At 28.1% G+C, this 13,942-nt stretch overlaps 1 protein-coding gene across 8 annotated transcripts in view; it reads right to left on the reverse strand.

The window, feature by feature from the left end:
* Positions 1–13,942, reverse strand: part of milt (trafficking kinesin-binding protein milt) — a 72,054-nt gene that overhangs the window by 14,581 nt on the left and 43,531 nt on the right. For 2 of the 8 annotated variants that reach the window (XM_035880172.2, XM_085656109.1), the window contains exon 2: positions 11,057–12,030. The exons of 5 other annotated variants lie outside the window; for them this stretch is intronic. In XM_035880172.2, the coding sequence (XP_035736065.1) occupies positions 11,057–11,558 (502 nt within the window). In that variant the 5' untranslated portion in view covers positions 11,559–12,030. Of the gene's footprint in view, positions 1–3,208; positions 3,498–11,056; positions 12,031–13,942 lie in introns of those variants that run through there. One more of the 8 variants, XM_035880178.2, reaches the window with a different exon arrangement.

Raw genomic sequence — 13,942 nt, forward strand, 5'->3', positions numbered from 1 at the left:
AACCAACTACGTGATATATTTCTGGATGGATATTTATGGACGAACACCCTGTATATGTATATACACATATATATATATGTATATATATGTATATTGAACGGATTTATTCGATACCTTTAAACAATTCCATATTTGACAATTCCAATAATGACACTGCTTATAGAATATGGTTGTTCGAAGTAACGAGAATAAAACAGTCCATTAAATAATCAGAAATGTAATACAATGCATGCGTGCTGCATCGGGATTGTAAATTTAACTGAATGAAAACATCGATGTATGTATGTATATATATATATACACACATATGTATTTTACGTACGTACATTTGTATTTGTGTTTGTTCATATATCATGAAAATGTTATTACGAGTATATTGAGTGACGATATTGAATTTCAATATTCAAACGTTCTTCATCCCTTTAAATAATGCTTTTGGTATCTCTCTCTCTCTCTCTCTCTCTCTCTCTCTCTCTCTCTCTCTCTCTCTCTCTTAATCACTCTCTTTCTCTTTCTATCTCTCTATCAGAATATTAATTTCAATTACCTAAAGTCTTGACGTAATACAAATGACCCTATTTCATGTAACTATAGATTCAACTTACTTTTACTTCCGTGTGAATATACGAACATGACATCTTATAACTGTGTATATATATATATAATATATATATATATATATATATACATAGACGGTCGATATCATAGTATGAAATATACTGATGCAATTTAATCATTAATTCAACATTCGTCCATCATTAATGATATACGTAATTTAATTATTAGAAATTTAAGTATTTCTAAATGTTTTGCGTTAAAAATTACAAAAAACAATTTATCTTTTTTATTTCACTGAATCAAACCAACAATTCATTACGTGAATTTGCATAACCATTTCCATAACGTATGATAGAAAATCTGATACAATTTAATATATATATATATATATATATATATATGTAAACAAATGTATGTATATGACATATGTAACTTTTGTAATCATTAAATTATATATATTGTGTATGTAGTATTTCAAGTAAACAAAAATCTAACAAAATTAAATGTATTGATAATTTTCGCTTACAAAAAAAAATATTTGAAAAAAAGAAAAAAAAAAGGAAAAAGAAAGAAAAAAAAAAAAAAAAAGAAAACAAATATAGAATAAGTAGCTTTTATAATCATCGACTTATGTACGTACATACCGAATATACATGCATATTCTATTGTTTTCTTTTGGGCTCTTTTAAGTTTTTTTTTTATAACAGGACTATTAAGAAACAAAATAAAGACGCAAACGATGATACAGGTGATTATTGATTTTCTTCGTTTAGGGGTGAGGAGTTACGAAGAGAGACTAAAGGTAAGGTTTGCTCGAGTCTTGCATAAGACTTTGCACCAACCAAACTGATACTATAAAATCCATGAAGCCTTTTGCATTTAAATAGGGACGGTATAAATACATCGGAGAGAATCAGACCGATTAAAAATCAGACTGTGTTTACACGCGATAGAATTATATATCTATGTATGTATGTATGTATGAATGTATGTATGTATGTATGTATGTATGTATGTATGTATGTATGTATGTATGTATGTATGTATATATATATGTATGTATGAATGTATGTATGTATATGCATATATATACATAACATATACATATACACAATCTACTTTATCATGTAAACTTAATACTCGTCATTTAGATATAAATATTTTCTACCCAATTATGTAATAAAGTGATATCTCAATACATAGAGAAGAGAGAGAGAGAGAGAGAGAGAGAGAGAGAGAGAGAGAGAGAGAGAGAGAGAGAGAGAGAGAGAGAGAGAGAGAGAGAGAGAGAGAGAGAGAGAGAGAGAGAGAGAGGTTATGTGTCACAAACTTGGCTCTCTTATATATAAAATATATAAGGAGAAAAAAAAAACAGAAAAAAAGGAAATCCTACCGTAACCTCGTTCGCTCCCTTAAAAACAGATAGCGAGTGAACATATGTAATTATATATACAATACACTTACATAATACCATATTTCCAATAATACTGGCAAACAATGGGCAGTAACGATGTCAAGGATCGTTAAGCGTTTTTGTTGTATTCTAAAAATCACGGTCAAGAACTGCATTAGAATCTGAATTTCTTTTTTCTACGATTCGATTAATACAACCATTTTTGTCCATCTTCTGTTATCATATTTTCAATTGGTTAATCCTAATCAACTGACTGTATTTAATAAATTCATTGCTTTAAAAAAAAAAACAGAAAAAAAAAATATATATATATATAACTATATATTTACAAATAGTTTAAAAAAACCTAATTTAGAAACTTTTAAAAACTTCTTAACGCGAATGAAACCTTAGCGTCGTATATACTATATCCTACGTAATATTTTTCTGACCTTGTATCATTCTTCTCTCTTTCGTATACGCTATTACTCTCGTAGAGAAAATTAAAAAACAGAAAGAAAAAGGAAACAGATTAAATTCTTATCGTCATACATTAAAAATATACTCGTAATGACTCATTTTAAAATATATATTTATTACTAGCGCATTAAATCGCCCAAGTAATAAATATCTTCTACTTCTTTGTATCACAATACTTCATTGATACTTTAATCCTACTTGAATTACCTCATCGATGAACTTTTGTAAATACGTTTGTAAAAAGAAAAGTGAAACGAAGACAAAAAGAAAAAAAAAAAAAAGTGAGATAAACGCGCCAAAAGAAAAAGAAAACAAAAAACGAAAACGATAACAACACGATAGAAAGTGGACGAGGCGAGTGGGGGGGGAGGGGGTTGAGTGAACGCGAGCGCGCGCTCCCTTATGCATGAAGATTGTAAAAAAAGGGAGAAAAGGAAACAAAAAAAAAAAAGATTATAATCCAACGATCTCGAGGGTAAGTATTATCGTCGTAAAACAAAAGTTTATGTCAGAGATTCGACCAATCAGCGTTGAGTTTGAACGACTCATCGCCCCAATCGTCGATGCCAACGACATCGACAATGCACAATGACGAGAATATCACGAAGCCGGTGCAACACACATACACACATTACGTATATCTATAACTATATATATATACATATATATATATATATATATATATTTAAATATATGTAAATATATATTTATTTGTATATATATATATATATATACTATATATTAATGATAAAAATTTTTTTAAATATATATATTTACCATTCAATAACGAACTATCGTTTAAAAAGCGATTCTTAATCGCATGTAATATCAACCCTTCAGTACTTCGCGCTGGTGGCTCAAATTAAACATTCTTCAAAACACAATGTAATTAACCTTTAAACTATGTTTCAATGGCCTTTTGCAAATGACGTTTTTCGTGATTTGTTTTTACGAATGGCAACGATCCTTTCAAAGGCACTGTTATATTTCTAATTAGTAAAAATCACTTCTGGAGATACTCATCAGAACGTTAGTACGAAACGTTCCGCGACTGGATCAATCCGCCATGTTGCCTTTCAATGTCTCCCTCCTTTGCGTCGTAGCAAGCAAAGGGTTCTTCTTTTTCACGCCAGATGGCGCTACTTTCAAGTCGATAACACATTTTACCGACCGAACAAGAAAAGAACATGTCTCTCTCTCTCTCTCTCGTTTGTTTCTTTTTTTATTTTTTTTTTAAAAACGTTCAATAGCTTATTTCTTTTTTTGCAGATTTTTTTATTTACACTTTTTCTCATTTTTATTTGATAAAATAGAAAAACGTATGTTAAGAAATTAAACATTGCATATTGCGTCTAGACATATTTATCCATTTAAAAAATAATTTTTATAGAACTTTTTCTCTTTCTCTCTCGAAAGGGCGTTCACAGCTCGATCTTTAAATGGCTTAAAGGGAATATACAACTTTACGACCTACTCTACCACCAACTCATCGATCCATTCAACGTTCATTCTCCTGACATTTGTATGAATCGGATATGGAAATAGATCGTTGATATTTAACCAGTTATAACTTCTCAATACCTATATGTTTATATATATATATATGTGTCAGTGCTAATTTTATACTGAAAGAAAGAACTAGTTTTCTTTTTGTTTTCTTACTACTTCTTTTTCTTCTTTTACTTTTTCAAAAATACTTTCGTATTTAAACTTCTTGGCAAAGTTCCCGTAGAGAATTAAACATATATGAATTCGATTATAAAACTACTAATGACACATTAATCTTTTATTTGTATAACTTTGCAGAATAGTAAATATTTGTATAAATTATTTTATCGTACGTTTTCTTTTATTTTATTTTTTTGTTCTTTTTCTTCTTTCAATGCGATGAAATATTGAGAAATAAAATCAATTTTTTTTTTTTTTTTCGAACAATTTTCTATCTTGAATCGATCAAATTCATTAACATAAATTCTCGTTGAACGTCGACATTATGATTATATCTATTTGCTCTTTCTTTTTTTTTTTTAATTTTTTTTTTTAATTTTTCTTTCAAATTGCTACCAAACTTGTGATTGAAATCGATATCGATACGAATGTGCATGACACGCGATAAATTTTATAATATCCGTTCTACGCTTTTTCATAAGTAACGATTCAAATATTTTTCCCTTATTTCTTTTTCTTTCTTTCTTTTTTTTCCCACCCCTTATAACGTCTTCGACAAGAAATAGTTTTATTTAAGAAATATATGTATATGTAGAATATATATATATATATAGGCTAGTTGAATATTTCTTTTTTTTAATAAAAAGAAGGAAATATATATATATATATATATATATATATATATATATGAAAAAAATTATAATAATTATTTTTATTCGTATGTAAATTATTTTAAGATTACAATTAAATGTAACATTAGATTTCTGATTAAACCGAAAGTCCAATGACATTTCATTTTTCTCATGAAACGTCCTGTATTTTTTTCTTTTTGTTTCTAATAATTATATATTGTAATAAATTATCTTTAAAAAATTATTGAAGACTGATTAAAATGTCTAATTAATTAATGAAAAAGTATATGTACAGCATGTTTCGTAAGAAAAATTAAAAATCAATAAACTTCCGGTTCAATCTGAAATCGAATATTTTGTATTTCGTATTCTTAAAATATTTCATGACATGAAATAAAGATATTTTTCTTAACATAAATATATATATATATATATATATATATATATATATATGTATATATATATATATATATATATTTATATTAAGAGTTATGCAGAAACCGATTCATCTATGATTAGCGAGGAAGTATTAATGACAACGATTAAGCTTGTGTGCATATGTGACATTTTGCTTGAGTGATAATGATCAATGTGCGTAAGTTAACGAGCTTGACACACACGAGTCATGTAATTTATAAATAAATATATATATATATATGTACGTATGTATGTACGTATGTATAAAAAAATAATTGCGGGAATCTTGTTGAGGAAAAGAAAGAAGAAAAAGAACAAGTACAAAAAATGAGAAAGAAAGAAAGAAAAAAAAAACGATATGCATGTGATCCGAAAATTTCTCAGGCTTATAGGAAGTAAATAACTCCTATGTAATAATCAAATGGAAACAATAATAATAATAATAATAATAATACCGTACGATGGTAGATAATATAATCAATTATTATAAAAAAATACAATTACAACTTCGTTATGACAAAATATAATGAAAACAATAGCAACCTATGCTATAGAATTTATATATGCTATTTTTATACTAAAGAATATATATATATATATATATATATATATATATATATACACATATAAAACTTTATTGTGGATATGAGATATTCCTAAGTATAATTTTTAAATTACACCATTTTTATAAAAATAGAAAAAAAAAGAAAAAAAAGAAAAAAAAAAATAGACAGAAAAAAACGATTCGTAACAGAACGCATAACGATCATTTGTAAGTTCACTGCAAATGATAATAAAATTAAACTTACATCGAGCCATGTATCTTTATCTTGTTATAATACGATTAAAAAATACTATCATCATAAAGAATCAGTCGTGTTCTTCGATGATATCTCGATAATTCTTGGACGATCGATAATAACCCGTGCCTTTCGTTCTCCACTTTCAACTAATATCAAATGATCCAAGCATTCATACGTTCGATCTTATTCAATGCCTTGCAATAAATCGTAGTTTGTTCGCGAAGCAATACTATATTTACAAGCTATCATAACCCATAGTAATGCCATCGAATTTCCGATTATCTTCGAACAAACCGCACATCTTAACTATAATCGGTATACTGTGAATTACAAAATTGACGTTGTTCCTTCGACAACGTATCAATAATTCGGCATGAACAAAAATTCCGTAAGATGATATTACGCAGTCTGTATGAGCATTGTACTGTACCAAAAAAGTTCATTCTTAATTAAAATTTTATTTAGAACCCATCCTTCTTTCTTTCTTTTTTCTCATCTAACGATTTGATGATGACATCATGTATATGTAAATATATATAATATAATACATATATATAACATATATATATATATATATATATTAATTAAATTGATTTTTCCTATAAGAAAATTAACCTCAATGTATATACATGTATATTCTAATTTTTCTAATAAGATTCGCCTAAACGATTAGTCCCCTAATAATTCATCAATTCATTATGACGATTAGTCATAAAATCGACAACTCTGCAATAAGCTATTTTAACGTCATCCTCGTTGACAGTTTTAGCAATAATCTTGTACGTTTTTCCGATTGTTCTATCCATTGATATAAGGTAATAAATAACTAATGTAATACCTAATGGTTTGGTTAAGACAATGACATCAACTATCGCTGTACCATCAGATAGTACAAGTTCTTGTTGATGAGTACAAACTGCATTGGCAGTATTGTCTATCCAATGAATGGACCATGAATTACCAATAATTTAACATCCTCTGACAATTGTATCAGCTATCTTAGCCGTGTCCTTCAAATCACGTATAACCATTGGCATAACTATGTTTCTATCGTTTATTTCAATACAATTAGAGATTTCCAAAAATAATCTGATATTTGTAACTTTGGGTATACCCTAAAACCATATATACAATTGAACAAACTTGAACATACTATCTTTCTCATTAGATAAGAATCGTCGATAATAGGATTAAAAAAGTTACTATCCTCAATCAAATATAAATCCGAATGTGATCCAACTTTGTCATCGAAGTATCCTCGCATGGTAGGATCATCGATCGTATTTCAATACTTTTCGATTCCTATATTTCAATGTTATCATTGTTTCAAAATTTGATATAGAACAGGTAACGCACCTGTATAAAGCGAACATTTCCTATAATAGAAATTTGATAAAAGTATCACTATATTAATATATATAAAATCGCTTTATAGAAGACTCCTATCTAATGGAAAAAATTAATTGGATTGAATTCCAAATGTTTTATTATTATTATTATTATTATTATTATTATTATTATTATTATTATTATTATTATTATTGTTATTATTATTATTATTATTATTATTATTTTTAATGATTTTATTTCTTTATGTGTACTTTTCTTAATTAAAAAAACTGACGTGAAAAATAAAAATGTATTTTTTTCTGATTCAACTAATTTGTATATAAATATAAAATATAAAAAAAATATAATAAATAATAAATAAATATAATATAAAATGATATATACATATATATAAGATTTTAAAAATTACAAATAAATTTCATTGCAGATAACGTATAAGTATGTTTTGTGAAAATAAAATATAATGAAATGCATATTTCATGTATTATGTGTTTTAAATAATATACAAAATTAAATAATATAAAAGAAATAAAAAAACAAAATCGAAAAATTTCATTAATCAAGATCACTTTTTGTCGAAATCGCATTGTTCAAATATCTGCGTTACACGAGGATTACCTGTAATTGCATTTAAAAAGAATAATCTGTACTGATGATCGCGCGAAGAAAAATAAAGAAAATTAATATTAATTGTTGTTTTGAATTTGTGATCTCTCTCTCTCTCTCTCTCTCTCTCTCTCTCTCTCTCTCTCTCTCTCTCTCTCTCTCTCTCTCTCTCTCCCTCTCTTGCTCACACACACGTGATAATTAAGCTTCACTTCCTCGTTAATTTAATACAAGATTTCTCTTCTCATAATTCCTCGTTTATCTCTCTCGTGCATAATATTCTTATCAGGAAGATTAAAAAAAAAAAAAAGAAAAAAAAAAAAAAAAAAGCAAAAAAAAAAGCAAAAAAAAAAGGAAAAAAAAAAAAGGAAATCGAAGGAATTCGTCTTATCTATCATCACCTTGTCTTCCCACAGGATTTCCTCAAACGTTTTCGTCTCTTCCCTATCCAACTTGTAATAATATTTTTCAATTATCTTTGAGAATTTGAAGTCCTTCGGGAGACTATGTTCCATTAGGCTTGAACAGTGATATATAATCGGAAGTATGTACTATTACCAACAAGTTCCATAAAAAACGTATCACCATTACTACCCTCATCATCACCACCATCATCATCATTGCCATAATAACTAACATCACCATTGTTATCGTTGTCGTTATTATTTTTGATGTTACTTGTCATTTGAGACGTCGATATCGTCGACATGTTTTTTTTTTCTTTTTTTAAGGATTTCAATATTAGATGAATCGATTCAACGAGGAAGGAAAAAAAAGGAGAAGAAGGAGAAAAAAGGAAAAGAAGGAGAAGAAGAAGGAATAACTTTTCGGGATAATCAAGCAACAGCCTAATTAAAAAATATACAATTAAATATGATGAATTCGAGCGCATATTTTAAGATACCGTCGGATTGTTTTTGATAAACAATTTTTAATACGTACGATACATACGTATCGACTTTTCTCTTTTTATTTTTTTAACAAATGATTTGTCACTGAATGAATTAAAGTGTATTTAATTAGATTTGATTAAAATAGAAGGCAGAGATTTTTTTCTATTTGTTATGTAAAAAATTTCTACATAGATATATATATATATATATATATATATGTATATATACAGATATTATGAATTGTTTATTTTATAATTAATTAATATGTCATCAATCGTCCTATAATATTTTTTTAAATATTTTTATTAACAACAACAACAACAACAACAACAACACAACAACAACGACGAAGTTTTAGATCTAATATTTTTTTCTCCCTCTTTTCTGATAATATTAATCATACTTATACGAAATAATTGATAAATTCTATTTTACGAAGATTTTTAATCTCCGATCTCGATTTTAACCACTTGCGGTGAAAGGACGTGTCACGCACGTCGAGATGCTTCTGTCACCAGAACGCCAGCGACGTATTACATACGTCGTCAGGCGATTGTTGCAGAAAGAAAAATGACGTGCATGGTACGTCAACCGTGAATTTCTTTGCACCGCAACAGTGGTTAATCAACAATTTTTATAATCGTTGCTTCGTATGTACTTATTTTACGAACTTTTTCTTTTTTTTTTTTAAATATAAGATGTGAAAAAAGAAAAACGAAACAACGAACAATCGAATTTTCGATCCTCGATATCGATCTTTTTTTTTCTTTAATCTTTTCGTGTCTCTGCTGTAACTCGAGATGTACGAGTTCAAGGTCGGACGAAGAAGAAGGAAACAAACAAAAAAAATAAAGAAAGAAAGAGAAGATCTTCGTGATTTCCTTTCTTTTGTTCCTTCTCTCATACTTCTGAATAAATTTTACAGAAGCATACCGCGACAGGTGTACCAAAACGAGATTGGAAATTTTTCAATATGTTCATGATAAAGAACAACAAGAGAATGTGATTACTTCTCACGTATATTTGACAATGTCATGCAACAGTCACATGTCACATCACAGTTGGGAATCGTGAATGATTGAACTATACGTCGAGCGTTGTATGTAATTTTCTCTCTCCCCCCATCCCCCTCTCTTTATTTCCAATTCGTTATTTGTAAATTTTTCCATTCGAAGTTTAATTTATGACAAAATGAGAGCTCAAATGCTTATAACATCAAAGATACATACATACATATATACATACATACATACATATATATATATATATATACATATGTACATATATACATACATATATGTATGGATAAAAATTGAGGAAAAAAAAAAGAACTTTCAGAAAGACAGATATAACACTGTCTCGTCACGTTAGCTTAACGCAGTGCAAGTAACAATTACACGGTCAGCTGAGCAGAGATTACACGTACATAATTGTACAGATAAATCGAAAACATTTATTATTAACTGAACATCTTCAACCTGTCTCTTCCTGTAGTTTTATTACAGAAAGGTTTTTTAGTCCAAATAACAATTCTTTGTTTTTTCTTTCTTTTTTTCTTTTTTTTTTTTTTTTTTTTGTTTGTTTGTGAAATCAAACTCACATTCGACGCTTCGCGAAATTCAATTTCACCATTTTATGCAAATCAAGATTTCCTGAAAAATTCTTATTCTGTATTATCGCTTATCGATTTGTGAGATAAAAGATAACAACAACAAAAAAAATATATATACATATATATAAAAAGAAAAAGATAAAATATGCATTAAAAAATAAAATCTCAAAAAGGAAAAAAGAAACCACAACTTAACAAAATTATCGAAAATCTAATGAAAATCTACACAGATTTATATAGATTTTGCACTTCAGATTCAATCTTTTACAAATTACAATCGATTGTTTGCAATGAATGAATGACTGATAAAAAAAAAAAAAAAAAAAGAAAAGTATTTAAACAAAATTTGCTCCTTTATAAATTGTTTTCATATAATTATGAATTATGATGATGAATTCTTAATTACTTATTAAATAAGTATTTTCCCTTTATACTTGTGCCTATGTATTATAAAATTTGTAAATTATTAACAACAAATTTACATTTGATTATAATATTTATTATAAAAGAACTTATAGAAAAAGAAATTCTTGAGAAAAATTCAATTTGCTATACATTACTAATAACATATATATATATATATATATATATATATATTGTTGAACAATAGTAATTTTTTTTATAATCGACGATTATGTCCCTACCTCTGTTTAGTAGCAGAGTACGAATAACTCTGATGTAGATCTTCCCGTGTTTCGTCCTTGCTATATGAAATAGAAAATCCGATAGATCCCCGTCGCCCTCGTGTATATCAGTTTCAGCTAAAATTTCTCTCAAAGCTTCAACACGTTCCTCAGGTGTACTTTCATCAGGTGGTCCAAGTTTTCTTTCGAGATAATCAACGACACCAATGTCTTCCCACAAATCATCTCTATTCATCTTCGCCTTTCTTTCAATATCCTCGTCTCCTTCTCCTCCGCCACCTCCTGTTCCTTCTCTTGTCTCTCGATAACTACTCGTCGCATGATCAACGAGATCACGAGAGGACACGTCCAATCCCGCGTAAGAAACGTCCAATGCGAGACTTTCGAAAGTCGATTCGGTGATCGATGATGAGGCGTACCATCCTGATCCACCGCCATCTTGATCTGGATGTATCGGTAAAAGCGCTTGATCTTCAGATTCCCTTAAACTCGGGTCGTTCATGTCCTCATGACCCGATTTATTCGTCGATCGGGGTTTTCGATTGATCTCCTCTTCTCTTATTTTATTTTTTTTTTCAATTCTTTTTTTTTTTGCTTGTTTATTTCTCTTTTCCCTTTCTTTTCTTTTTCTTCCTTTTGATCAACCACACAACTCTTCCAATTATTATTATTACTATTGTTGATGTTGTTGTTATTTTCCTTTCTTTTCTTTTGTCGTTCACGTTAACTTACACATTTTTATATATACGCTTTATAATAAATTAATTGTACGATTTCAAGGAGGAATTTCTTTTTTTTTTTTTTTGTCACTCCACAGTTACTACAGGTACATTTTTACTTTATATTATCGGACATGATCATAAGAATCAACAGTTTTAACGCGAGCTATCCAATTGCAAATTGTGATTCTATTTAGTTTTATAAGATTTCTCGACTATGTGCGTCAATTAACAACATATCTCCCGTACGTATTCCTATTTCCCCAACCAAAAAAAGAAAAAAAAAAGGAAAAGAAAAAGAAAAAGAAAATTATAGTTACAATCTAGTTTATCCAATTTAACTTGATCTAAAGATTATCACAAAACCGGTGTCAGCGAACCTGCTGAGCTTAGTGAACACATTGACTAGGTTCGCTGAACTCTATCGAGGATCGAGAATTCGAAAAAGAGTAAATCGATTGAGCGAGATACGTACGATAACGGAATTAAAGTAAAAACATCGGCATATCGATGCGAACGAATTCAATGAAACGAGAGATTCCTTTGTTGAGATTTTTGCATGCAAATGTAAGAAGAAAAAAAATAAAAAAGATGGCAAGTACAATACCAATGGCTTATTTTTATTAATCATATTATTTAATCAATCACGTGGAAAGATTTCGTAAATCGATTTTTATATTTATTCATTCATTCATTCATTTATCTATTTATTTATTTATTTATTTATTCAATTAATTTATTATTAATAAATTTATGTCACTATGTACAAATATACATAGCTGAGTAAAATATTTAAAAGAATAAAATGAATAGAAAATTTTGAAGAATATAAAAATACTTTTAAAGACATATATATATATATATGTTACATAAATTTTTTATGTATATTCTTATTAAAAATTCAACTATGAGTTACGATTTACAGAAAAAATTTTTAAATATAGGAATACATTTATCCTAGAAAAATTTTTATTTAAAATCGAATAACGAAATTTCGATTTGTCGATTTCCTTTCCCAAATATATATTTTGAATAAGAAAAATTGAAAAAATATATGAATATATACTTTACTTATAAAAAGTCTTAAGTACTTGATTTATTATGGATACACGAACTTAAAGAAAAGTATTTCCTACGAAAGTTTATCGACTACAAACGTGAGTTATGAACATTCATTCGTTTCTTTTCTTTTCATTTCCAAGATATTTCCGATAGCAAATTTTCAGGAAAAAAAAAAAAAAAAAAAAAAAAAAATTAACATCCTTCGGATATAAATTTTTATTCAAAATAATGTTATGAATTTTTCGAACAAGTCGATATTAATTGAACGTTCATCAAATTGGACGTAATTGGAACGACCACACACACACACACACACACACACACATACACACACACACACATCCATCTCATTTTTTTTCTCAAAGGTATGATTTTCAACAGGAGCATTGAAAGCAATCGATCTTCTCCTTTCCATTGGAAGTTGGATTGCTTTCGCTCTTCCGATGTGATCCATTTATCGAGACCATTTTTGGCTACGATACCCATCTTCATGCACGAACTCATTGAAGAAAATTAGGGGGGGCTTGATCGGAGAAAGGGACCCTCACGAAAATGTTGCAGTAAAAGAGAGAAAGAGAAAGAGAAAGAGAGAGAGAGAAAGAGAGAAAGAGAGAAAGAGAGAGAGAGAGAAAGAGAGAAAGAGAGAGAGAAAGAGAGAGATTAATGATTCAGCTTTCGAAACGGATGCATTCTTGATTGGGACTTTTATAAAAGTAACATCGGAATAATTCGAACTTTCTATCACAAAGGTACGAGTACTTTCACAAAGATATATCATTTTTTTATTTCTATCTTCCGTCAACCCTTTAATACGCGTCATTTATCTTTTTTTTTTTTTTTTTCTTTTTTTTCTCTCTCCTTTTCTCTTTTTTTCATTGTATTTAAAGAAAAGAATTCTCTCGACAAAAATATTATTTCAAAATATTATCGTCGGAGAAGAAATATTATAACGAGAATAATAATTTTATTATTTTGCGATGTTCAATGAAAAAAAAAATCCATTTTTTGAAAGATACATAAAATTGCGCCATTATAACGTGAATTGTAAACATTAATATCTTGTGAATTATTTAATTGGAAATAATAGAATAATAAAATTATTAAG

The sequence above is a fragment of the Vespa mandarinia genome, chromosome 3 (genome assembly GCF_050613455.1).
Source record: "Vespa mandarinia isolate Hongniang chromosome 3, ASM5061345v1, whole genome shotgun sequence".
Taxonomy (NCBI): domain Eukaryota; kingdom Metazoa; phylum Arthropoda; class Insecta; order Hymenoptera; family Vespidae; genus Vespa; species Vespa mandarinia.